Consider the following 27,791-nt stretch of genomic DNA (forward strand, 5'->3'; position numbering starts at 1 on the left):
TGCTTGTGAACACACCAAACGGATGACCACCAAATGAAATGAGAACATATGTTCTGCGCCTGCATGAGATTATGTATCTTTTCATCCCTGCAGGTGGCAGCATCTTTAGAATCATTCCAGAATGAGAACCCGGAACTAGTGGTGCACACTCCTTAAACAATGCAGCATTTACTCACAATTTTCACAGTTATTATCCTCACCACAGAAGGATTTGCTAGTCAAATCTGATAATACATTTGCAAATTTTGAAGAAATGTGACAAAATGTGAGCCAGATTCTTTGTGTTCTCTCTTGAACACAAGTGCAACAGCCAATCCAAGCTCTCTCTTTAACTGATAGCAATTCTACATGTTGACTTGAACAAACTTCTTCTCTGATGAGAAGCAATGTGTGAAACACACCAAACAAACTAAACTGACAGACACCCGATGTTGCCCAGCAGCCAATTGTTGGCTTGGTTAAATGTCAGTTGCTTCAGGTGAATAAATTTATCCCTTGACTCTGCTTGACCCAATGTTTTTATAAAGCTCATTTATCTTCACTGCACAATTGATATTTTAACACAGCAACACGACCTCATTTTTCAGCTATCTGCTTTAAAGCCAGAAGATCATCTGCTGAAGCGTTTTACAAAACAATCTCAAACACAGTAGAGACCACCCGGTCTCAGCCCGTCATGTAAATCAGAGCTACCAGATCCAAAGGCTTCCTTGGAGTGCCATTGAAGCTCATTCATGTTGACCTAAATCAAGCCCAAACATTATAAGCAGCAGACGCCTGGCGTGGGACTGAAACCCAAACTTGTCTGGCTCTTGTTCCACCTGACAGTCAGAGGTGAGCAATCGTGCCAGAAAAGGCCCTTCAGCACTCAGGCTTTCCTAGAAAAGGAGTTCAACCTCCTCAGAAAGCAAGCTCCAAATATACGAGCAAGAACATAAATAAATTTCTTTCTTCCTCAGATCTTCAGTGCACATCCCAAAAATGATACAAGACACCTCTCAAAAGAACAAACTCATATTTCTGTGGACAAGAACACTTCTGAAAGGGATATCAAACAAAAAGAAGCAACATTAATTGTCAAACAGTCAAGACAATATGATCCCACCAGAACAGTACATCTATTTTTACTCTTGACTTGGAGACAACGTGAAATTGAATTCCAAGCCTGTTTGAAATGCATGGATGGAGTTTTCAAACAGGATACACTATTATATATATATAAAAAAAATAGACTGAATTTTATCTATTGGAACCAGCTGATAAGTGAAATGTGCTCAGAACATCCAAATCCAATTTCTGTGCATATCTGTTTGAAATCATATTATATTTAGCTTTAATCATATGGGAGAACAGCAAAAAAATAATAAAAAAATCTGATAACATAAGAATCTACCAATGTTGTAGGACTGCTGTACAGGAGTTATGATTAGGGATTATAGATCACAAAATTTTGCGTTTTTTTAGCAGGGATTTTTTTTTAAAAGCGTGACGGTAAAACATGAACGCAGTTATGAATATATTAAACCATGTGTTTGTCATAAAAATTCATAATAATGACAAAAATACTAATTTGTGGATCTCCTCATTTACGGGTTCAGCAATGCTGCTGCTGTGGCAGGTGTATTCTGGGAAATTTTCTTGCCCCTTTGTTTCGAGTGTGGTCCTGAAAAATCTTCATTCGAAGGGCTATTCACCCCTTCCCCTTAGCCCTACGCCTTCAAACTAAAGAGAATTGTGATACCCCTACCCCTTGGCGTGCACGCGCAAAATGAGGGGTAGGGGTAATGGGAAGGGCTAAGGGGTAGAATTAGGATTGAGTGCACCAGAGACACCGAATGCGTGCGAGAGACCGACAGACTATTAATGTTACTATTATTAATTACTATTACTAATACTACTATGTTGTTTCAAATAAATAAGCACTCACTTGTTATCTGTATAACAAAATTGATTAGTTTAGTAGACACAGTGACACATTTCTGTTATATTTCAGAACACGTTATTTAAAATGTATAGTGTCGTATTGCACAGAAAAATGCTGTGATTTATTTTTTTATTGCATATGTTTAAAGCTGTTATACAACAGCAGATTTTGCACTTTGAATATACACAGCTTACTTTCCATAAGTTGCTGACATACCACATTTAATTTGAGGTTAGTTTGAAAATTCATTTTTTCTTTTTTGAGCAGCTGTTATGTTTTTGTTTTGGTTAAAATGCATACAAATTATAGTCGTCTAAAATAGCAGTTTTTTGATGCTGAGTTTGACCAAACTGAAATGAATGATAATTCAGATTACTTTCATTTATTTATTTCATAAAGATTTTGTGTTTGTTGTGTATTGTCGCTATTTTCATACTCAAGCTGTGAAGCAGCATGTTTAAGGGTTAAATACAAACCTTTTTGTATTTTTGACGCTGAAGCAACTTTAGTTTTTGCTTTTATGTTTCTGAATATATTATTCAGCTGGTTTATCACCTTGTGATATTTTCATTTTTGTGCTGCTATTCTGACTTAAATAAGTTGGTGACTTTTTTTAAGTTGGTCTTGTGTTTTTGTTGTGAGAATGCAAATTAACTACAACTGTGAAGATGATCAACAGTGTATTCTCCATACAGCATATAAGGGCATTAAGGGGAGCATTAAAATATTCTTTGGAAAAGTAACATAACGTAACTTAATTTTAACAGTAATGCATTACTTTTTGGTCTAAGTAATCAATAAAGTAACTGAGTTCTTTTTGAATAAAGTAACTGGTAACTGTAACTAGTTACTATTTTTTAGTAACTAGCACAACACTGGTTAAACCAACAATTATGATATTACAGCAGACATTATTATAGCATGCTATATATCTGTGACATTACAGCTGTTTCCACAGATCTGTGTGAATGGTAATGGTTTTGACAACACTGGCATTTGTGCTGTGCTGGCATGGTGAAGGGGAAGTCTGGGCACCTGGTTTCATTTCCTGCAGTCTGATTATGGGACATCTGTAAGTCGCTCTGAAGGGTATCCAAGGGGTTTGGAGGACTTTGGCAGAAAGTGGCCCATCCATCTCTGTCCTTTTCCTCCTCTTCCTCCATCTTCTCCTGGTCTGAGTAGCTCTGCTCTTGAGGTTGGGGTTGGACAGAAGGATGGAGGGGGTCTTTGGGAAGGGGGGATCTAATCTGAGGGTCACTGAGTTGTGGATTAAGAGAAATGGGGTTTTTGGGGGGAGACTCGCTTTGAGGAGACGCTCTGGAGTATTTAGAGTCAGGATCTATTTGCTGTGAATCTACACAGTGAACATCACTTCCTGCTACCACAGCGGACAACTCTAACGAAAGGGTTTCACTCTCACTAAATCACACAACAACAGTGACGCACCCACAAAAACAACATACATGAGCAGGACGTCGGCACACAACCGTGTCAAACCAGAAACATGCGATGAAAGGAAAATGACAGGAAAGGGAAATGGAAAGGAAAGTGTTATACAACAGAAAGGAGGGACAAAAAGAAAAAAACACACACACAAAACAATTACATCATGTATTTTCCATCTGTCCACTATATACAACATTCAACTATTTTTAAATGAGCTAATTTTACAACACTCCTAGTTTAGTTGAGTTTTACCATTTTTTAAATCCATTCAGACAATTTTTAGCAGTTTAGCTTAGCTTAGCATAAATCATTGAATCAGATTAGACCATTAGCGACTCGCTACTCAAAATGTTTTTCAAAAATTCCTATTTAAAGCATGACACTTCTGTAATCAACTTGTGCACTAAGACTGATAAAAAAAATAGGAACCATACTATCATTCTGGTGTAATAATCAAGAAACTTTGCTGCCGTACCATATTGATTCTACGCAGTGGCTGAAAATACTCCCCAGCAAGGTAACTTCTAATGTGACGACCTGCACAGGGAGCATGTGCCGGTAGTGCTAAGCTGAAAGTGCTCCCACCAGACCCACGAGTCGGCTAAATGGATAAAAAAACGGTTTAACTCTAGGGAAACTGTAAATTACCCTTTTTTTTTTAAAAAAAAGTGGAGTGTTCCTTAAATGCTAGATAATTTTTTTATTGGGGTTTTCCTCAACATTTAAACAAGACATCTAAACATCCGAACATACCATAAAAATAATGCTATACGCTGCTAACCATTCAATTCTACAGTATTCTTTTCTTCTTCTTCTTTCTTTTCTATGTCCTTGACCTATTTACGTAACCACTATTTGAGAGTTTCACTTTTATTTGTAATTTTGGGGTCTTTTTTTACATTTATTAACACATTAGGATTGCTTCATGGGATCTTGATCTCTGTTCTGACAAGGTTTGAGGTTAAAAATTTTAACGAAGGGACTTTTATTGGCATTTTGTGTGGTTTGTCGGGGTTGGACATGTAAATTATGGTACAAAAACAAAGTAATGAGCTGCCAATACTTTTTTCTGGTATTTTATGGTTTTACTTCCATTTATTTCATTTTGTGTACAATAAGCAACTAAAAAACATTAGAAGTGACTCTTTGTTAAGCTGTATAATTTTCTTTCCAAAAATCTAACTAAAAAATGTTACACGCACATATTACTGAATCAACAGTAAATTTAGCATGCGAACAATTTAAACAAACCCTAATGCCAATGCACTAAAGTGTGTTAATAGTATTATTATTATATTAACTGTTTTTTCCATTCATTTATACAGTATTTGTCTAAATTTGGACATATTGTTTCATTTTACGTGAAATGTTGAATTGTGCATGCTCCAATTCTTACAATAATTTTATAAGCAATAATTCATTTACTAGATCTAACCTTAAACAAATATACAAACGCATAATGTAGAAAGACTTTACATAAATCATTTTTGACCATTAAATGCTTATCATCAATACTCATTATACTGTAACTATGACCAAAACTGTCATGTTTGATAATAATTATTTTTATTCAGATTAGTCTAAACCACATTTTTAATCTTGGCAGTCTGATCAAATCAAAACTTAAAGAGGTGTTTAAATGCACAGTTGGTAATAAAGTCTCAATTCACAATGATAGTGGGTTATTCATCAACACTTAACAGGAAAAACAGCTCATTGCATTGTGGGATGCAGTACTCACACAGTAATACCTGTGGTTCACTGTGGGCTTGACAAATACAGTAATTCACGTGGATATTTTAAGCATGCAGAATGGTCACATACTCCTTAGAGTATGTGATCTACATACTACAGAAACAGTAGTATGTTAGTACACAATATCAAACAAAATAAAGCAACGTACAGAAAACACAATTACACAGAACACATTTACAGGAGATCAGTAATGATGCATCAGCATTCTTTTCCAATTATATTTAAAATATGCAGCATCTAAGCATATTTTGGACTGATACCCTGTCTGTGCTCATACTGTCAGTATAATGGCTGAAGTCTGCGTAGCTCTCAGTCAATGAATGCTCACATCTGGTTCAAATCAAGCACTGCTCTCAAACCACTGCATACAACATTAATGCAGAACAGAAAAAACTGCTTTCCCTTCCTTATGTTGCCACAGATTTTGCCAGCAACCTATAAAAAAGTTTTGAGGACACATGAGGATTTTAGCTGCTTCTTCGTGCTGTAAGAGTATGATTGTGAAGTTTGGCAAACTCCACAAAAAAAGTGTGTGAGCTTCAGGAGAGAAGACAGACCATCTCGAAACACTTACCATAACAATTTTGGCAGTTGAAATGCGGGAAATCTTGTTTGCTTTATGCTTTTTTATGATCATTATTTATTATATAGTAAATAGTAAACACTAGCAGTTATTTCCCTTTACTCTTATTTGGAACCACCTCAAATCTTTAAGCCCAAACAGAATATTTATTTCAGTAGCAAATCATTGTAACCACTTCTATATATACTTCTATGCTAGATGGTAAATCAGTAACTGTATCTACATACCAGCATCTCAGTTAGATTTACCTGAAAGGTCTCTCTCCTCCAACGGGTGAGGTTGCATTACTCCAGCTTTTGCGGCTTTCGTCTCTATCGGCGCGCGGGCGTCGCACTGGCGGGGGCATGTAGGAGCCCTGGTTAGCTTTGTTAGGCAGGTACTGGTTGAAAGGAACGGCGGTCCGTGGCTCACTGCAAGACGTTCGCCGCACCAACATGTCATCCTTGCGCACATCCGGTATCTTCCTCTGGGGGGTGTCGCACTCCGAGTCGCTGCCGCGGCCTGCAGATGGACAAACAGTGTGAAATAATTAGCAGTGTGATATAGTTTTACAATTTAATTCTGTTATGTTTGTGGTTTAGTGAGGTGAAGTAATGTTTAAGTGTGTGTGAAACAGAAGTTGCAATGATTATTCTTCGCTATTTTGACTTTACCAAGCATCGCAATCCAAAAAAGGCAGAGAAGTACTTGATTCTGTTGATTAGGAATTCGTATTTTTAGGGGTGATAAATTCTGAAGCACTGAAATATCAGCAATTAAACATGTTCGCCTGAAACTATAAAATAAGTGAATTCAGGTTTCCCAGTCTAAGCCAAATGTCGGCGCCAGTAGTGTAGTGGTTAGTGCGTTAACACATGCACTCTGGTGCTCACGGCGACCCGAGTTCAATTCCGCCTTGCGGTCCTTCCCCTCTCTCTTCTCCGCATGCTTTCCTGTCAATACTCTCTACTGTCCTATCTAATAAAAGTGAAAACCCCGAGAAAATAATAATGAAATAAATGTCAAATTCCCTAACTGTACCCTGATTATTACTGACTAAAAAGCAGAATTTATTTGACCTATCCACCTTATTTTTCAAGTAATCATCGCGCTGCCACTGTAATTTAACCTCTTAGCCAGCACCACAACTCGGATGCACTGGGGCGCTGTTTTTCCACATGTCAATGTTTAAGAATAGATTACATCAAAAAGAACATGAGTAATCTTGACAAACTGTACATCAGTTTAAAGCTACAACCCTCAAGCAGCCATTGTAGCAAGAGGTTTTTCAATGGGAAGCTTATAAAGAATGTATTTGCTAAATTTGTGTAAGTTGTACAGAAAACACTTATTAGATATGGAGTACATATCATAATAATAAGACACACACGCATTCAGTGCTGTACATCATGGTTTATTTTGAAAGGTAAGAGTCCACAGAAAACATCAAATTGAACACATTTATTCCACCGACACAATAGTGTTGGTTATTCACTTGTTTATGTCACCGTTTCTGCCTGAGACCTGTTGTTACCATTGCTTTACCATGCATTACCATGTTACTTACACGCGAAAACGGCGTCTTTGTAGTAAAAGGCAAGTCAATGTCATAGCTTACAGTGTTACAGTTAAAATGAGACCACAATCTGAATAAATAGTCAAAGTTATAGTTTCTAAAGTCTAAACAAAGCAGTCGAGTGTTTTGACCTTCCGCATATGCTGTATCTCAGTCATTGCTATCGATCTGTCACAAAAGTTACTTCCTACTTCCTTTACTTGTCAGATTGACTGACAGAGTTGGCGGTTCATTCCACTCTTGTGACCTCTAGAGACTGAAGGCTGATTTATATTTCTGCATCAAGCACACACGTATGTCCTGGCCCAGCCTTTGGTGGTAGGTTTTAGGGTTGGGGGACAAGGATGGTGGAATTTTGGAAGTTTGAACAATACGGGAAATGGGTCTGAAATACGGGAGACTGCCGGGAAAAACGGGAATGTTGGCAGGTGTGTATAATACATGTAGTCAATTTCACTGTTGTGGCCATTCAAGATAGAAATACTCTTTTGTTTAGTCTTTTTAATAAAATAACTGTTAGAGTTGGCCCCAGTGATGTAGTGGTTAGTGCGTCAACACATGCACTTCGGTGCCCACGGCGACCCGAGTTCGATTCCTGCCTCGCGGTCCTATGCCGATCGTTCCCCTCTCTCTGCTCCCCATGCTTTCCTGTCAATAATCTCTACTGTCCAATACATTAAAGGTGAAAACCCCCCAAAAAATAATAATAAAAATTTTTTATTAAATAAAAAATAACTGTTTGAATGAAATATACACACATTTAGGAAAGGTTACTTTAGCTATATGTGTCTTTAACAAAGTTATTAAATTACAAATTTTAAAAATGGTCTAAATCCCTGCCTCTGTAAAATGAATAAATGAAAAAAACACCCATGAGATCACATGTCATCAAATGTCGAAATATCTGATCACACATGAAAATACACCGAATTACATTTTCACATTCCACATATTTTACATGATATATCTGTGATTACAGATGTTTATGTGAAGCTTGTGTTTTTTTCTGTAAGAGCAGGAAGTGTTGAGGGAATTTGGCACAGGTAAAGCAAGGCAAAGTCCCAACAGCCACATAAATTCCTTCCTCTATCCAAGACACAAGGAGTGGTGGATTCTATACTGGTTCAGCTACCAAAAGCCTGTGACATTTGATGGGCAAGACAGGCCAGACCAATCCCAGCACAAGTCTGGCATTATATGCTTCCAGCCAGCAATGTGGGTCCAGCAACTTCCAGCTTGGACAGAGCACAAGGACACTAGTGTGTGTACACGTAGTGGGGAAGAGGCTTACTCAGCATTTTCTAGCTGTGGTGGCCCTCTTCTCTTTCACACCCACTCCAGTTGAGAGCCTGGCAAAGAGTGGCGATTTAATGAGCTGCCGCTGATATGAGAGTGAGACAGAAATTCTCACTTAATATTAAATTCAAAATATATATTAGGGGTGTAACAGTACACTGAATTCATGGTTTGGTACTGTATGTACCTCGGTTTTAGGGTCACAGTATGATACAGGTTTAGCATAACAGGAATAAGGGGCTGACTGAAGTGAGTACGAGATGAGACAGAATCTTATATGTCTATTGTTTGTCTATAGTATGTCATCAAGTTTGATGGTGCTAACCATAATGGTGCATGACCGGTATACACTCACATCTTCTGCAGTACCTTGCACATGCCAAATCAAGATAAATCAATTTCAGCTTTAACACACAGTGGCACCACATTACTGTCAGTACAATCCAATAGACTCAGGGCTTAATTTTTGATCCAGATCTAGTACCTCTGAAATCTGATCCGGCACCTCATTTTACCAATCCTCCTTCTCAACCCCCCTCCTTACCCATGCAACCCTCTTCACTTTTGTCCGTGACACTCCTCCAACATCCAACCCCCCCATTTTTTCGATAGTCTACAGAACAAACCATCATTATACATCAAACTTGCCTAATTACCCTAACCTGCCTAGTTAACCTAATTAACCTAGGTAAGCCTTTAAATGTCACTTTAAGCTGTGTAGAAGTATAGAAGTAAAATATTATTTACTGTCATCATAGCAAAGATAAAATAAATCAGTTATTAGAAATCAGTTATTAAAACTGTGTTTAGAAATGTGTTGAAAAAATATATATATTTGGATCAAAAATGTTTTTCAAAATGGATAAGAGCTAAGAAAAGAATGATAGCTGTTCAAACAAAAGTTTTAGGACAGGTTTGCTGAAAGGTTTAGTCCTTTACATACAGTTAGGACCATAAATATTGGGACATTAACACAATTCTAACATTTTTGGCTCTATACACCAACAATGGATTTGAAATGAAACAATATGTGCTTTAACTGAAGACTGTCAGATATAATTTGAGGGTATTTACATCCAAATCAAATGAACTGTGTAGGAATTACAACAGTTTACATATGTGCCTCCCACTTGTTAAGGGACCGAAATTAATGGGACAGAATAATAATCATAAATCCTTTGCAGTCAATTACAGCCTGAATTCTGAAATGCATAGACCATAGACGCTGGGCTTCATTCATCCCTGTTGATGGTCTACTAGGCCTCTACTGCAACTATCTTCAGTTCCTGCTTGTTCTTTAGCCATTTTCTTCAGCAAGTAAAATGCAATCTTAATTGAATTCAGGTCAGGCGATTGACATGGTCATTGCATAAAATCCAACTTCTTTCCCTTCAAAAACTCTTTTGGTGCTTTTGCAGTATGCTTTGGGTCATTCTCCATCTGCACCGTGAAGCGCCTGTTTTCAAGAGCTCCCAATATTTATGGACCTAACTGTATATAAATTTGTGTGCAAAACTGAAATATTACAGTACATAAAACATTTGAGAATAAAGCATAGTTTCATCCAATGAATCAGAGAGAGAAAAAACACCACTTCCTGATAAACTGGCTCCAAATATCAAAAAGAAAACTGCAATTTGCTGTGGCAGGAGAAGCTACTATGGGCCTTTTCTTAAATAATTAATTACTTGTGCCGTCGAAACACATATAGTGCAGTTAAAACTGGCTTTTAGAGGTCAACTCATTGGGGATGAATTTTACTTAAGGCATTTAAGAATGACGCAACATTTCAGATATTTAATAATTTGGTTGGTCTGCTGGTTTGTCCATTAATGCTGTCCTATTGCACCCATTTTTGTTATCGCATGATCTCTCCATCATAGTCTTTGTACATTTTTGCTCTACTCAGTTGTGCGCATATGTTTTTTTATGCACATTTTCAAAACATAAAGGCAATTTGGCATTTCCATTACCCATTTTTCATGTGATATTCCAAAATGTGCATAAAAATAGGTGGATGGAAACATCGCTTGTGGTTAAGATAAAATGGAAAAGTGAAAACGTTCAGTGATCAAGGAAGTTACAGAAGAAGCTCTCACAGGAGCAATTAAATATATTACAAGGAAAAGACTCAAACAAATCTATCATAATGCATTTTTTGTTTTGGTGCCCATGAGGCTTTTGAAACACCGCTGAATAAAAGTGGATTGTCTGGACTGCATGTGAAGACAGTCCACCGTCTGCCACTGAAAACATTATCTCAAGCACACTGGAGTATGAACAAACAAATATTTAAATCCAAATTTTCCACAGTGTCTCCAATTGAGGGACGTTTTATGAGGTTTGAGTGGACTTTTGACTCTCTTAGCTCACTGAACTGATCTGCCAGAGTTAAATCGGTTTTCAAGAGCACCTGGATCAACACCGACTCGAACTCCGGAACACCGGCTGACCGGCTCGAACTCTCCACATTCCCAAGCAAGGTGCTCTCCACATGTCACTCTGTCTGTCTCTCCAACAGCTTCTTAAACACACACCAGTCCCAATGATGATTGATGCTGCGTATCACACCGCACATCTCCTGACATCAGTTATAAACACATGCGGTGTGGCAAATGAGACAGCAACATTCTCCGCTGCTCTAGACATGTGATCATTCTGCAGAGAAAGGGACTGGCTCACAGGAATGCAATTTTTCCCAAATAACTTTTAATCAGATGTCTTCTTTTCCCCAAACAAGTCTTTAGGTGAAATAAAAAAGACAGTAGTAAAAGCACTCCAATTTAAAGTTTTAACAGTAGGTATTATGGTAAATCTGGGTATAGTTCTAATATCGAGATCTCTTCTGAAACACAAGTAGCAAAGATATTAAAAACAGGCAAAAGAGAAGAAAGTACAGCAGTCTTAGATAGTCATTTAATTACTGTTTGGGGAAATATAACCTGATTCAATTCAATTCATGTTATGAATGAACAACACTGGTCTGGAAAACAGCAGTAACACTGTAAAAACAATTCCATTAGAAGGCCTTTCAATCCATAAATCACTAAACCTGGCATTGTGGTAGAAATGTGGTGTTTGATATCACATTTAAGTATACGATTAATGATATTAAATATATTCAAGAAGAAATGGAACACAATTATAGTACCTTTGCTAGTTTTTTGTGTATTTGCATTTAAACTAAATGTCTTCTTACCATGGTAACTGTCATGATCAGCAGTGATCTAACCCTCATAGATCGCTGGAGAACATTCACATTCACACGGACTACAATCCTGTCTCCATATGAACTACAGGTCCTGTCATGCACCACACACATACGCCTGTTCCAAGACTCCAAGTTGATTAAACTCACACAGCTGAAGCTGCTCATGTACTGATTACACTCACATACAGACCATTTCAATGTGGTCATGTCATTGGCCCATGAACATTTCCTGCTTGTTTTTAAACTATTTCATAACTGTGACAAGAGGCAATTCAATCATAACTTGATATTAAAACAGCTTTCATCCTGATCAATGTTTTAGTTTACATCCCTCAAAATGGTCTATATATGGCTCACTTTGACACTCTCATTGCTGAGTCTTGTTTGGTTAAAACCCTGTAACATTACAAAGTGTTCCCTGGTATAGTTCCCATGTGTTCCGACCCTTGCTTTGTTTTATCGCTTACTCTTTCTGTCGCCTGTACCAACCATCTGCCTGTTACCTGAAGATGTCTCCGAATTTCTATGTTTGCACCTGTTTTTTGATCATTGCCTGTCTGATTACGATTCTTAATAAAAAGTGCATAATGCTGCGAACACAATAGAGTTTGTGCTTGCGAAATTTTGTTGTATGCCGCTGTGAGAATGGGCGGGATTAAACAAGATGACTAGACATTTAAAAAAGTGAGCAATTGGTCCATGTTTTAAATTTCTGTGCAGAGAAGTCATGTTTTGATTCTCGATTGGTCTCACGCAATCATGTGATGTGATTTCAAAGGTCAGAGTTCACCAAGGTTGAACTTTTCATAGCAGTGAACTGCGAAACTTGTCTCACAAGCTTGCGTTTCCGGTCTGATGCATTCGTGTATGTATGAATGGAAGTCTATGGGGAGAAAAGTGCAGTGTGACTGCAGCGTAAGGATCCTCAATCCGTTGTCACTCGACTCCCTTGTGGTTATAGAAATGAGATGTTTTATCTGAAGTCGTAATCTACAGATGTAGTAAACAATAAAGCTGCTACAGAAGTTTTTAAAGATGGTACTGTTTTTGTTCATAAATTTGTATTTGCATCTACAGTACATCCCAACTCAGGGTTACTTTTAGCCAGTGCCTGTGCTGTTGTTATCTATACAACATAATGACACCCCTGTCCAGTGTAAGTTGGAATAAAATAAAATAAAATAAACAAATAACAAACAAAACAAAAAAATTAAATTAAATTATGAAAAAAAAAAATAAATAAATAAAATAAAATAAAATAAAATAAAATAAAATAAAATAAAATAAAATAAAATAAAATAAAATTAGGCGACGTAGGTAGTGCTGTGGCCTCACAGCAAGAAGGTTGCTGAATCGAGCCTCGGCTGCGTCAGTTGGCATTTCTGTGTGGACTTTGCATGTTCTCCCTGTGTTCGCGTGGGTTTCCCCCACAGTCCAAAGACATAATTGTCTTTATGTCCGTAGTGTATGAGTGTGAGTGAATGTGTATGGATGTTTCCCAGAGACGGGTATCGGCTGGAAGGGCATCTGTTGTGTAAAACGTGCTGGATAAGTTGATGGTTCATTCTGCTGTGGCGACCTCGGATTAATAAAGGGATTAAGCCGAAAAGCAAATGATTAAATTAAATTAAATTAAATTAAATTAAATTAAATTAAATTAAATTAAATTAAATTAAATTAAATTAAATTAAATTAAATTAAATTAAATTTAATTTAATTTAATTTAATTTAAATTAAAAATAAGATAAAAAATACAATAATTCAATTCAATTTAATTTAATTAAATGTAAAAATTTTATTTAAAAAAAAATAATAATACAATAAATAAATAACAAACAAAACAAACAATAAATTAAAATAAAAATAAAATAATAAAATAGATAAATAAATAAAAAATAAATCAATGAATTAAATGAAATTAGATTTTAAAAAAATTTAATAAAATAAAATAGTGCATCTTTTTAAAAAAGTCTGAAACCCTGGCTAAATACAGATTTGCCTATAGTTTAAATCAAAATCTGTTGTTATTATCCTAAAAAATTATTATAAATAATGGAAGACAGGCTTTCAAGAATGCACTTGAACACACATAATTTTGACTTTCCCAGCAAAAAATTCAAAAATAGAAAATAGACAAAAATAGACCTCTGTAAAAAACTGTTCAAGCTTATTTTATGCAAAAGCAATTTTTTTCCACTTTAACATGACGTATTAAAAATTGACAACATTTGACAACGTACATACACTACAACAGTTTATTTTATAGTTTATTATTAACATTGCTTGATTTTATTCTGTACTGCAGCAAAATCAAAGACAAGAACAATGTAAAAAACAGTTCACCACTTAACACTGACACTTATCCAATTCAACTGAAAAAAACCCTGCCAGGCAAACATAGTAGCCTGACCAAAAGGCCTCATTCACATGCTATGTACATTCTGTTAAAGAAAGTTGTAAACTTTTTATAGATGTCTTATTAAAATGTTAACCACTCTTGCTATGTTCTGCTGAAATCAACTTATGAGGAGAGTGACATTATAAAATACCTTTATATACAGGCAAGTTATAATTACATCTCCATATGCACTTCAAAAACCTCACATAAATATAATCCAGAAACATTTATAGATCTGTCACACAGTTGGTATTTGCTTAAAGAGTGGAACGCTCTTCACGCATATGCTTTGAGAGTGCTGTACGTGTCAAATGAAACACAAGTGCAACACAATTAGCTTAATATTACAGCAAAAAGCTTGTCGTTAACGCACATGAATAAAGAAACTAACTTATGCTGTCCAAATGTGTGACATTTAACAGAGCTGCATGGAAAAAATGTAGCAAATGGACACATTGAGGCTTGTCTGAGCTCTTCCACATATGATAAACCACTGTTTTGCTTTTTTAAAATACAACCGAGACTTTGAATTAGCTCCAATGCAAACCATTGGGCTTGACAAATGGTTTAGGGTCTGTTTTTTATGCTAATTTACTCACAGACGGGCAATCACAAAATAACATCACTACTAGGCATGGGACAATAACCGTTTTCAAGGTATACCGTGGTTTGGAAAAGTCAAGGTTTTAAAACAGCCAAAAATTTCTGTAATACCATTCCTAAGGTATGAGTAAGATTTTTAATTTACTTTTTATTCTTTTTTGTTTTGTTTTTTAGGACAACAGTATCTTCAGCAGAAAAAAAATATCCAAAGATGCTGTTTTAAGTTGTAAAGAAATCTGTGTTTTTGAAACTAATGAACACAGCAGAAGTTAGTGATTCATTTCAATTATTTAGCCTGGTATGTTTACAGCTCCAAAATATTATAAATCTTTCAAAAAATAAAAGATATAATTTTTTTATCCAGACATTTAAATTTATAATATTTTAAAGCAGTAATCACAATACCATGAAACTGTGATATTTTTATCCAAGCCTAATCACTACCTCATGTTCATTTTACATAAACAAGCTCCTATTGATAACAACAGGGGTAAAAAAAACACATATGCCAAAGCCTGCTATACTGTATGTGGGCAGGAATTAAAACCTTTGTCTATACATATTTTTTTGTTAAACTGACCTATTGCTTAGGCCTGTTATAATATCTAATTTATGTTGTGTGATATATTTCACCAAAAGTTGTTGTGATAAACAATATTAGTCATTTTAAAGGGTCACGAAACACTAAAATGCATTTTTTGAGATGTTGACAGTCATATACAGTTGAAGTCAGAATTATTAGCCCCCGTTTATTTTTTCCCCAATTTCTGTTTAACGGAGAAATTTTTTTCAACACATTTCTTAACATAATAGTTTTAATAACTCATTTCTAATAACTGATTTATTTTTATCTTTGCTATGATGACAGTAAATAATATTTGACTAAATATTTTTCAAGACACTTCTACACAGCTTAAAGTGACATTTAAAGGCTTAACTAGGTTAATTAGGTTAACTAGGCAGGTTAGGGTAATTAGGCAAGTTATTGTATAATGATGGTTTGTTCTGTAAACAGTCGAAAAAAAATTTGCTTAAAGGGGCTAATAATATTGACCTTAAATGGTTCATAAAATTTTTAAAACTGCTTTTATTCTAGCCGAAATAAAACAAATAAGACTTTCTCCAGAAGAAAAAATATTATCAGACATACTGTGAAAATTTCTTTGCTCTATAAAACATCATTTGGGAAATATTTAAAAAAAAATTAATCAAAGGGGTCTAATAATTGTGACTTCAACTGTATATGTTGCAGTTAATAAAAACAATATTAGGACACATATGTTTAGGAACAAGTGAATATTGGTTGTTTTTGCATAATTTCGAGCAAATTCTTCTTCCGGTTTGAAAATAAATTTTGAAGCTGCATCACAGCCTTGAGATCATTGTGTATGTTCCACCGTGGAGACTGGATGTCTGTACCAACCGGTACAACATGACGTCTTTGAGTTTTCATCATTAATTCATGAGAAAGACTTGGATCAAACCTATCAGTGCGCTCTATTGTAAATGATATTCAACTTCATTAATATGCATGATAAAACTTTTTTTACCTGTTACAGTGTTCAGATGACAGAGAGACGCCATGGTGTGTTGCCAACCATAATTAAAACAAGTGGAAAAAGAAGAATTGTTTGGAGATATGGGTCGTCAGTGTTGCGTTTATAAATGTGCCACAACTAAGGTTTTGCTTCCATCTCTCGGCGATGAGAGCACAGCTGGCATGTGAACCCACATGTGTGGATTACAGTGGTCTGCTAACATGCAACAATATGTTTGTAAGGAACATTTTTTACCCGAGAGCTTTTCAAATTGATTCACACCTGTTTTTTTCATTAAAAGACCTCACTGATTAAATGCCACACTGCTATTTTTTTTAAAACACCCCTTTTAACTAATCGCCCAATTGAACAGCCTTAAGAGCGTGCATATCATGAATGCTGGGTCTTGTTTGTTTTCTGAGAATCTACTGCACCTACTGGTAACTTGTTTGCCATGTATCAATAAAAATATACTAAAAACCTGGGTTATTCTGGTTAGTTACATTGCACTGCTATTGTTTTGAACAATACTGTATGTTGTACAGAGCACTTTGGTTCAAAACAGGTAAAAGCAATGCAAAATCAATTTTCTCTCATGTTTTCACTAGTGGACTTGTCATCATTAACCTTCAACGAAACAAAACCATTCATTCATTCATTCATTCATTTTCTTTTTGGCTTAGTCCCTTTATTAATCTTGGGTCACCACAGCAGAATGAACCGCCAATTTATCCAGCACATGTTTTACGTAGTAGATGCCCTTCCAGCCGCAACCCATCACTGGGAAACATCCATACACTACGGACAATTTAGCCTACCCAATTCACCTGTACCACATGTCTTTGGACTGTGGGGGAAACCGAAGCACCCAGAGGAAACCCACACGAACGCAGGGAGCGCACACAGAAACGCCACTTGACCCAGCCGAGGCTCAAACCAATGACCTTCTTGCTGTGAGGCAACAACACTACCTACTGCGCCACTGCGTCGCCCCGAAACATAACCAGAGCCATGTATTTTACATTGTGCTAAAATATAGCCTGAGGCATGTACAGTATTTCCAATGAGCCTGGATTGATCACTTTGGTCTCTCTTCTGTCTCGCACCTGGACTGGTCAGTCTGCTTTCAAACCCATGGTGGGCGCATTAGTGAGCAATGCATTCTGGCTCTCACTTCCAATTTCTCTGGAAAAAGTCAGCCTGAGTTTAATACAGAATTAGTTTTTCCAGGAGCTCTAGGGACAGAGATGGATTTGTGGAAAACCGTGGCTTGCTCACTATAGGTAGAATAACTTTTTATTTCATTATTGAAGAAATGCATTTGTGTTTATGTGTGTTTATTCCCAGACTGGGACAAATTTGATTTAAGTCTTTAAAACTTCCACTTTTACTCAACCCACGGGTGCTGTAGACTCCGATTATATGAGTATGTTAAAAACATTAACGGTTTGTGGTTGTGTGTGTGTGTGTGTGTGTGTGTGTGTGTGTGTGTGTGTGTGTGTGTCGATGGCCATGTGTGTTTGTGTATGAAAGACAAAAGTGGTTTGAAGGTCTGTCCTGCAAATAATAAAATGCAAGTAACAATTAGTTGCACACAGTTAAGATAAAATAAAGAGACTTAAAAAATTAAATGGAGAAATCAATTCCTTTATATTTACTTGTTGATGTCAAAGGCTGTATAAAACCCACTTAAACAATATTCAGATGCTAATTCAATTGTCACTTGGTAAAAGCAAGTCAAATTAGATTGATGTCCAATTGTGTTCGTGTGACATCCTGACATTCTATGAAGCAATAAACAAAATTGCATACACTGACAAACAGAACCAAACGTGGATTATGATGTGTGATCATTTGCAACATGGATAAACATGGTTTATGCCTACTGAGAACATGAAGCTACTGAAAAAAGTAAATACTTTTAGTTTAATGCTTCTGCTGTATAATAAGTCTTATTAAAATCTTATGTTCTCCTTTAGTTTTTCACTCTGCAGATTCAATATCAATGTTTTATTAGGAAATATCCTAAAGAAGTCTGTAACCCATGGCAACGACACTATGATCAACAGAAAGACTTACTAAGGAGCCCACTGAAACCACACGGATCAAACCCGCATGATGTCACATTTGTGTGATGCATCAAATCAGCCACGGCAAACTGCACATATGAATAAGGCATCTGTTAGATCAATCTGTTGTTGTTGTTTGGGAGCTGGGATTAAAACAGACTAATCAGAAATTTGCTGATTATTAAAATGTAGCTAAAGGCACATATTTTGCAGTGGTTCAAGAATTTTTACTTGAATCTGCACATTATCAGATATTATTTTAGCTTAGGAAATGTTTACTTCTCTATATTCTATAGAGAAGAATTCTAAATCTGTTATATATTGTATAGTTCTCTATATTCTATTGTATCTTTACACTCACTGGCCACTTTATTAGGTACCCCTTACTAGTACCGGGTTGGAGCCCCTTTTGCCTACGGAACTGCCTTAATCCTTCGTTGCATAGATTCAACAAGCTCCTGGAAACATTACTCAGAGTTTCTGGTCCATCTTTACAAGATATAATCACGTGGTTGCTGCAGATTTGACAGCTACATATCCATGATGTGAATCTCCTGTTCCATCACATCCAAAAGCTGCTCTATTGGAGTGAGATCTGGTGACTATGGAGGCTATTTAGGTACAACTGGTACTAATGGGCCCAAAGTGTGCCAAGAAAATATCCCTCACACCATTTCACCACCAACCTTAACTGTTGATACAAGGCAAGATGGACCCATGTTTTCATGTTGTTGACACAAAATTCTGACCCTACCATCCGAATGTCGCAGCAGAAATGGAGACTCATCAGACCAGGCAACATTTTTCCAATCTTCTAATGTCCAATTTTGGTGAGCATGTGTGAATTGTAGCCTCAGTTTCCTGTTCTTGGCAGGAGCCCATCCGCCTCAAAGTTTGACGAGTTGTTCGTTCAGAGATGCACTTCTTCATACCTCGGTTGTAATGAGTGGTTATTTGAGTTACTGTTGCCTTTCTATCTGCTCAAACCAGTCTGGCCATTCTCCTCTGACCTCTTGCATCAACAAGGCATTTGTGCCCACAGAACTGCCGCTCACTGGATATTTTCTCTTTTTCGGACCATTCACTCTAAACCCTAGAGATGGTTTTGCGTGAAAATCCCAGTAGATCAGCACTTTCTGAAATATGCAGACCAGCCCAACTGACATGAACAACCATGCCACGTCCATGCCTTAAGTCACCTCTCTTCGCACGATGCTCGGTTTAAACTGCAGCAGACAGTCTTCACCATGTCTACATGCCTAAATGCATTGATTTGCTGCCTTGTGATTGGCTGATTAAAAATTTGCGTTAACAAACAGTTGGACAGGTGTACCTAATAAAGTGGCCAATGAGTGTATATTGTCTATAACAAGATGTGTATATATATATATATATATATATATATATATATATATATATATATATATATATATATATATATATATATATATATATATATATATATATATTTTTTTTTTTTTTTTTTTACATTCCTCCTTACATTTCACAAATGTACAGTAAAATGTTCAGCACAGGCTCATTTGAAATACTCTACGTCAGCCAACATTTTTGAGATACCTCAAAAACATTATTAAATGCAAGTTTAATTGCAGTTTCTATGCAAAATATACGCTTTAGAATATACTAAAGATATATACAGGAACATATTATTAACTAATAAAGGATTATTTTGTGCAGTTCTTTGCAAATTAATAACACAAAACAACTTAAAGGTTTTCCCAGTACTGGATTGTGGCTGGAAGGGCATCTGCTGCGTAAAACATATGCTGGAATCGCTGGCAGTTCATTCCGCTATGGTGACTCCAGATAAAAAAGAAACTAAGCCGAAGGAAAATGAATGAGTGAATGAACTTAAAGATGTTTATAATTTGTAATCTGAAATGTTTGCCTCATCTGTCTACCTCCACTTGGACATTAACTTTTCTGGCATGGTCAGTTTGCACTTGTTTTAAACCACATTTCATGCTTTTTTATTCTGTATAGTATGTCTTTTTAATTTTTTCATCCTGTAACACTGTATCTTTTTTATCCATTTATATTTGTTAGCACATACTTGCATAGCTATATGTTGTATTTCATAATTTTCAGTGTTTTTTACGCTTGAATAATCATTGATATCAGTGTACTGTATGACAAGTTTATTCATTCATTCATTCATTCATTCATTTTCTTTTCGGCTTAGTCCCTTTATTAATCTAGGGTCGCCACAGCTGAATGAACAACCAACTTATCCAGAATTTGTTTTATGCAGCAGATGCCCTTCCAGCTGCAACCCATCACTGGGAAACACATACACACTTATTCACACACACATACACTACGGACAATTTAGCCAACCCAAATTACCTGTACCGCATGTCTTTGGACTGTGGGGGAAAACGGAGCACCCGGAGGAATCCCACGCGAACACAGGGAGAACATGCAAACTCCACACAGAAAAGCCAACTGACCCAGCCGAGGCTCGAACCAGTGACCTTCTTGCTGTGAGGCGATAGCACTACCTACTGCGCCACTGCGTCGCCCACTGTATGACAAGTTTGGTAATAAAATTAGACATTGTTCTGGAAAATAAATATTCGCCAAAAAGTGCCTTTACTTTTAATACTTTAACGTACGTTAAAAATCAAGTACTTTGACACGTTAAATTACTTTATACTTTTACTAGATTAGCATTTTCTTACTTTGGCTGTGGCTAGAGAAACTGAACTCAGGTGTGATAAACCAGAGTTAAGTTATGCTTTAACAAAGGGGTAAACACTTTTTCACACAAGGCTTTGTAGTTTTTCTATTTTGTTTTCCTTCAGTAAAAAAACTTTCATTTCAAAACTGCACAGTATGTTTACTTTTTGATATTTTTGACTAATATTCATTGATTTATGATTATCTGAAATATCAAAGTGTGAGAAACGTAATCAGTAAGGGGGCAAACACTTTTTCACACCACTGTATGTATACTCAAGTGCTTGATTTGGCCTTCACCCAACACTTTATGGTCTTTATAGCAGAATAAGGCTTGGTTAGGATAGCCAGCAATAACAGCTGTTAATAAGCAGGACAGCTGGTTCAGTTCCACACATGGAGGGCAGTTTTTCCTCATTTTCTCCTCAGTGGGCATTCGGGTGCCAACTATTTCTCAGCTTTTGGCATTTTTCTCAACTGCATTACTCAAAATATACATTAGCTGTTATTGTTCCAACCAGTACAGCATATCCCCCATCTCTAGATGATCAGACTTTTATGTAATGTGTGTTAGACTTACCATCGCTGTAGCCGCGGGCGAGCAGGCCTTCGGGCGAGGGGGTTTGATGGGAGCGTGAGCCGATGGAGTCCAGGCTGTCGAAGGAGTCGTCTCGCGCGTGCCTCGGTGGAGAGAGAGAATCGCTGCGCTCAGACTCCCAGCAGTCTATATAACCACTGTCTCTGATGCTACGCTTTGGGCTGTCCCACTCCTCTGCTTCCTGACAAAAATACACACACATATAAACAGTATCATAAGTGTACAGCTTTTTCCATATTTGATTTTTATTAGCTAGTTTCACTTTCTCACATTTCCATGCACAGACTCTGACAAAATTGAATTTTAGTTATTCATTGACCAAAAAATATATAAATATATTCAATATATAAAAGTTAAGCTGAATATATGTACAGTACTATTTAATTAAGAAATAATCTGTTCATTGTCATGCATTAAAAGGTTTCAAATGCATGACACAGAGGCATGAAGCCATTAGTTATCCCCTTATTCCATGGTCATTGGCCAATGTATAGACAATTTAATGCTCTTTATAGTGCAACATTTGACCACAATTTCATTATTTACTACAAATTAGATCTTCTCACTTTGAACCAGTCACAGGCAGACACAAAGAGAGCATATATGGGCATATTTTGAGAATATTTATAAGTTGGTTGATCTCCATCGGCTGGCTCCCTGGTGAAGAAGAATGACCTGAACGCTCCGGCAACTGTGACTGAGTTCCTATTGTTATTATTACTAAGGTTTGTTGAGGCTCATTTATTTTCACCAGTAATCAAAATTGACAGGAAATACATGTGCATGTTTTATTGATTATTAATCAAGAATTTCAATGGATTAATAAATTTTTTTCATTACTACAGACACTAGGGCTTCACGATTCTGGCTAAAATGAGATTCACAATTTTTTTTTTGCTTACAATTAAGATCACGATTTTCTCACAATTCTGTAGATGTAAAATAAAGGTTAATATGAGTAGGATTTTATTATTGTTATTTCTAAACATATGGTAAAACAACAATAATAATATTAGGTCTATGTGTTGGTTAAAATGTTCAATTTTGTATAGACTTGGAATGGTGGACTCAAATAAACTTATGTGATAAGTGATAACATCAGATTACAACTATTTATAATTCTGAAGTTGAATAATTATGTTGATAGATACAGTATGCTTGTTTTTTGTCATTGACAACATTATTAGCCCATTTTTTTCACTGGTAAAATGAAACATTTGTCATTATCAGATTCCCTCTTGCATTATATTTTACATCATATAGCTTAAAGTAGTTATACGGACTCCGTAAACATTTATTTTCATGCACAACATATTGTGTTCGCTATGACAGAAAAAACATATCAAATGCTTGCCATAATCCAGTGTTTCTCAACCACATTCCTGAGGGACCAGCAGTTCTGCACATTTTCCCTGTCTCCTTATTCAAACAGATCTGATTCAGATCATCAGTTTATTAGCAGAGACTGAAAGAACTGTAATGGATGTGACAGACAAAGGAGACATCAAAAACATGCAGTGCTGGTGGTTCTCTAGCAACGTGGTTGAGAAACACTGCCATAAGTGATGTGCGCTCTTTCAGTTTCACTTTCACTGTCGAGTACGCTCATGTCATGGCTGCCGTTACTTTGAGGAATAAAACATCCACGCAAATCATACTTCCCTCAAGGCTCCCAAATGCTCACTCCGTGCAACAAACTGAACATTGTTTACAACTTTATTAGCTATTTTTCACAGCCTATGCAGGTTCTGTTCACTAAAGACAACAACTGGCAGGCAATTGCGCATCCTCTCAGTATAAACACACAGTGCATCAGCTCATGTGTGATTTCGCAGCCGCGAATACACATTGTGAATTACATTAAGACAGAAATGACATCTTTGGGTGAATTATACCTTATAAATACAGTATGCGACTCTCACCATTTGGAGGTGTCCATACTGCTGAGCAGTGTATAGAAAATACGATTGATTTATGATTTTTTCCTGAATATATAATTGGCTGAATTGTAGAAAAGCAGAGTTAAGATTGTGTGTAGAGTCGAATCGAGATTGTGATCCTTTTTTGATTAATCGTGCAGCCCTAACAGATACCATATTAATATCATTATTAAACCACCTTAGCAAAGTTTTTGTTTCATGTGGCACGTGAATTTCGCAGCATTGAAACTGTAACTAAATTTAAATGACACAACACTGAAACAAACTGACAAAATTTTCTTTTTTAAAGCTGTCTAAAGAATCGGTTCACACACAAAAAATTACAATTCTTTGAATGAATACTCACCCTCATGTTGTTCTAATCCCCTGAGACCTTCATTCATCTTTGGAACACAAATTAGGATATTTTAGATTAAATCCAAGAGCTCTCTGCCCTCAACCTTACCACTGCCATGAGGCATTGCAGAGGCATTCAAAGTTCAAAAAAGGAAGCAAAAACACTGTCAACATCCATGTAACTTCAGTGGATCAACTGTAATCATCCATGAACACTTTTGTGTGGCAAATAAAATGTAAATATGAGTTTGTTTGCCTATATCCTTCTCCCATGTCAGGGTGTGCATTTACTATGGGCAGTGCAATGTATTTACTATAATAGTCAGCAGCACAACACACAAGCGTCATATAGTCAGTAGTAAATCCCTGATATGACATGAGAAACACAGGTAAACAAAGTCATTTTTATAGTTTTTTGGTGCACAAAATTGTTCACAGGACTTTGTATGATTACAGACGAACCACTGAAATCCCATGGAATGTTTTGGCAATGTTTTAGGTTGTCTTTGAGCTTCTTGTCTATGGAGGACAAGGGAGCTCTCGGATTTCATCGAAATTATTTTAATTTGTGTTTTAAAGATGAACAAATATCTTTAGATCTTGAAACAACAAGCTTATTGTTGTTTAAGGATTGAAACAAGTTTAGGTATTGAAACAACATGAATGTGAGTAATTCACAACAAAATTGTAATTTTAGGTGAACGAATCCTTTAAAACTGAAATAGCATTTTAATGGTAATGAAGACAGATACGATAATTAGTATACCAGTAAACATCCATATTGTTTCTGGCTTCTTTTATGAATAGTTTGCTGAATAAACTGTTTTTGTCAATGGATTAAATTCCCTTGATGAATCAGAACCCTCACTATTAGATCTTCTTGAATGTTATTCAGAGAGAACAGGGAGAGCAGGAATGGATGAGATGTGACAGATGAACTGAAGAATAGGTGAGGTTTATAAAGCTGTATCGTTGTGACTGGCAGACACAGGCACTTAAAGTGCAGTTCTCTGATTAAAGAAATAACAGTGCGCAGCTCCAGTCAGCTCTTTTTCACTAGGTTGTGCTGTGTCACCAAAACACAAACCAGCCTTTCATTAGACTCCTGCAGCGCTGTGACTGAACCCAGACCAGCCCTCCATCTGTCTGTTTGCGACGATCTGACCAGATGGGGAAACACTTTTCATGCAAAGGACACATGACATGATGGAAAAATAAATCGCAGGCCAGTGACATCATTGGCTGTGTCACATTGGCCTTTTTTTAAATCAATGTGATCAGTTTGCTTTTGATCTACACAACTCTACAGAAGAGACCTCCTAATTTGAGGTAGATATAAAAATATACAGCATATTAAAATAAATGATTGCAAAAATTTAGTTTGAGTACCATTTCTCACTATTAAATATTGGCTTATTACCTGTCTATTATTGAGATATTGGCTGTTCTGTTCTGACATATTCTGCATGATCTTAGTCTACATCCCTAATTCTACCCAATACCTAACTACTTCCTTAATAACTATTAATAATCAGCAAATTAGGAGTTTATTGAGCTAAAAGTCACAGTTAATTGTTTGTTAATGGTGAGAAATGAACCTTAAAATAAAGTGTGACCAAATAAATAATTAAGAATGTACAAAACAATCTACTGCACAAAACAACAGAGGCATTATTTGGCCCACTGATGTACATGTGAGATCACTGTGCTCCCTGGAGATCTATAAAAGACCTCAGCCCTGGTTGAGTCCAGTCATCTGAGCCCATCTGAAGAGCCCATAAATGCTCTCTTCCAATAATGACCTCAAGAATGATGGACAGAGGTGGAGTGTTTTTCTCTGGGCCAAGACTAGACACTTAGGGCCAGATTGACTAACAGCTTGCACCAGTGCGAACACTCTTTTTTTATCGAGTACAAAAACGTGCTGTCAGGATTTACTAAACACACACAGTGAAACATTTGGTTTAAAAGGTAGAGTTCTTTTGTGTGTGTGTGTGTGTGTGTGTGTGTGTGTGTGTGTGTGTGTGTGTGTGTGTGTGTGTGTGTGTGTGTGTGTGTGTGTGCGTGTGTGTCTGACTTTTACATCTATGTTTGTACACTGTAAAACACAAAAAGTTAAGGTAACTTAAACAATTTGAGGAAACTGATCACGACAAAAACTAATCCTAATGAGTATTGTGAACTTAATCCATCTGAGTAAATGAAGCAATTTGAGCACAGTAAATCCCAATAAGTTAAAGGTAATGTCTCAATACAGTTTAACAAGACTCAGCAATAAAGTGTGTGTGTGTGCGCTGAATTTAAAGTCCATGTAACCAGTTGGTAATGATCCTCTGGCTGTGTGTGTGCTCATCACTGGAACTTGGAACAGGTGTGTGTTAGCGGAGTGCATGTATGCAGTTGTCGTCCATAATATGGTGGATTTGTAGTTCTCCTGCGAACTGGTGATCATAACAATAACGTGTTACATTTAAAAATAAGTAATATTATTTGAGTTACTTTTTAAAAAATGTAACACAAGCTACTTTTTACCTTGCTTAATTGGCTTTTACAAAAAATATAGCGGACGGAATGGTTGAATCACACACTCAATGAGAGAGTGTGCTGCGAGGGAACAGACAGTCGGCTCGCACTCATCATCATCATCATGTCTGTTTTTCACAGCAGATGAGTCAGTCTACTGTTCTACTCACTGAATAACTCAGGATATTGGTTTATTTCAAGCCAGAGGAGAGATCCGGTATATTAGTACTTACTGAAGACGCAAACCATTTTAATTTAATGAACTGGTTCGACAGGTTCACTTAAAACAGTGGTCTCAAACTCAGTTCCTGGAGGGCCACGGCTCTGCATAGTTTAGTTCCAACCACCTCCAAATCACACCTGCTTAATAGTCTTTAGTAGTCTTGAACACCTTGAATCAGTTGTGTTTGATTAGGGTTGAGTCTGAGACCCATGACTTAGAAGATCCAGTTAAAATACAAATGATTCATTAGTGAGTCGCCCGTCATCACTACAGACAGTCAGAAACAAAAACAATGGCAGTCTGGAGACTTACATTTTGGTAATTGATTCATGTTATTTTGAACTCATCGAAGAAAAGAAGTGGATTGTTGTTAAGTGTAGATTAACTGTAAGTAAAACTCTTGACAACTGCAAGAAACACAACTGAATGCGAAGCACTACACCCGCACTCAACCTCCAGCTAAACAACAAATTATTGACATCAGTTCACGTTCTTCAGGTAAAACAATTATGATTAATTAGACTCAACTAAAAAAAAAAGGTTATTACTTTTATTGTTGAGAAGATGCAGCGACTGTCTACTGAAGCGACTACGTTTTGTAATTTAGTAAGTATTCTATAGTAATTTATTCTATTTTGGAAAACGATTTACACATTTGTTAAAGCATGTGAAGTAATTTATTCAATGTATAAACCTCAAAGATTTATTTTGATTTGAGGATGATTTTTAACGTCTTACTGTTCATTTTGTTATTAAACATATTAAAGGTTTAAAATCTGTTTTTGCCTTATATAAATGATCTAATGTAAGTACACTTAGGCTTTATTGCAATATTTATCTCAATGGACAGTGAATTTACTTAACTAATAACACAAAATATACAAAAGTAGCAAAAACATTACTTTACATGCTTTCATTAATTTGTATATATATAGCATGTATAGCTCTGGGCTCAGAAAGCTATCAAAATATAATTTTATCCTACATTTTTTAAAGGAAAATCAAGGTGTAGGTTACATACTGTAGGTGATTGTTAAATGCAGAGCTTCTCTACAAAAAAAAAACACCTGCAAGTTCTGAAAGAGATCAAACC

The 27,791-nt window shown here is 36.3% G+C and overlaps 1 protein-coding gene across 1 annotated transcript in view; it reads right to left on the minus strand.

The window, feature by feature from the left end:
• Positions 1-27,791, minus strand: part of limch1b (LIM and calponin homology domains 1b) — a 222,106-nt gene that overhangs the window by 79,608 nt on the left and 114,707 nt on the right. Inside the window, exons 7-8 of the mRNA XM_056472848.1 lie at positions 21,659-21,857; positions 5,957-6,209 (exon numbers count right to left, since the gene is read on the minus strand). Of these exons, the coding sequence (XP_056328823.1) occupies positions 5,957-6,209; positions 21,659-21,857 (452 nt within the window). The remainder of the gene's footprint in view (positions 1-5,956; positions 6,210-21,658; positions 21,858-27,791) is intronic.

The sequence above is a fragment of the Danio aesculapii genome, chromosome 14 (genome assembly GCF_903798145.1).
Source record: "Danio aesculapii chromosome 14, fDanAes4.1, whole genome shotgun sequence".
NCBI classification, from domain to species: Eukaryota; Metazoa; Chordata; class Actinopteri; order Cypriniformes; family Danionidae; genus Danio; species Danio aesculapii.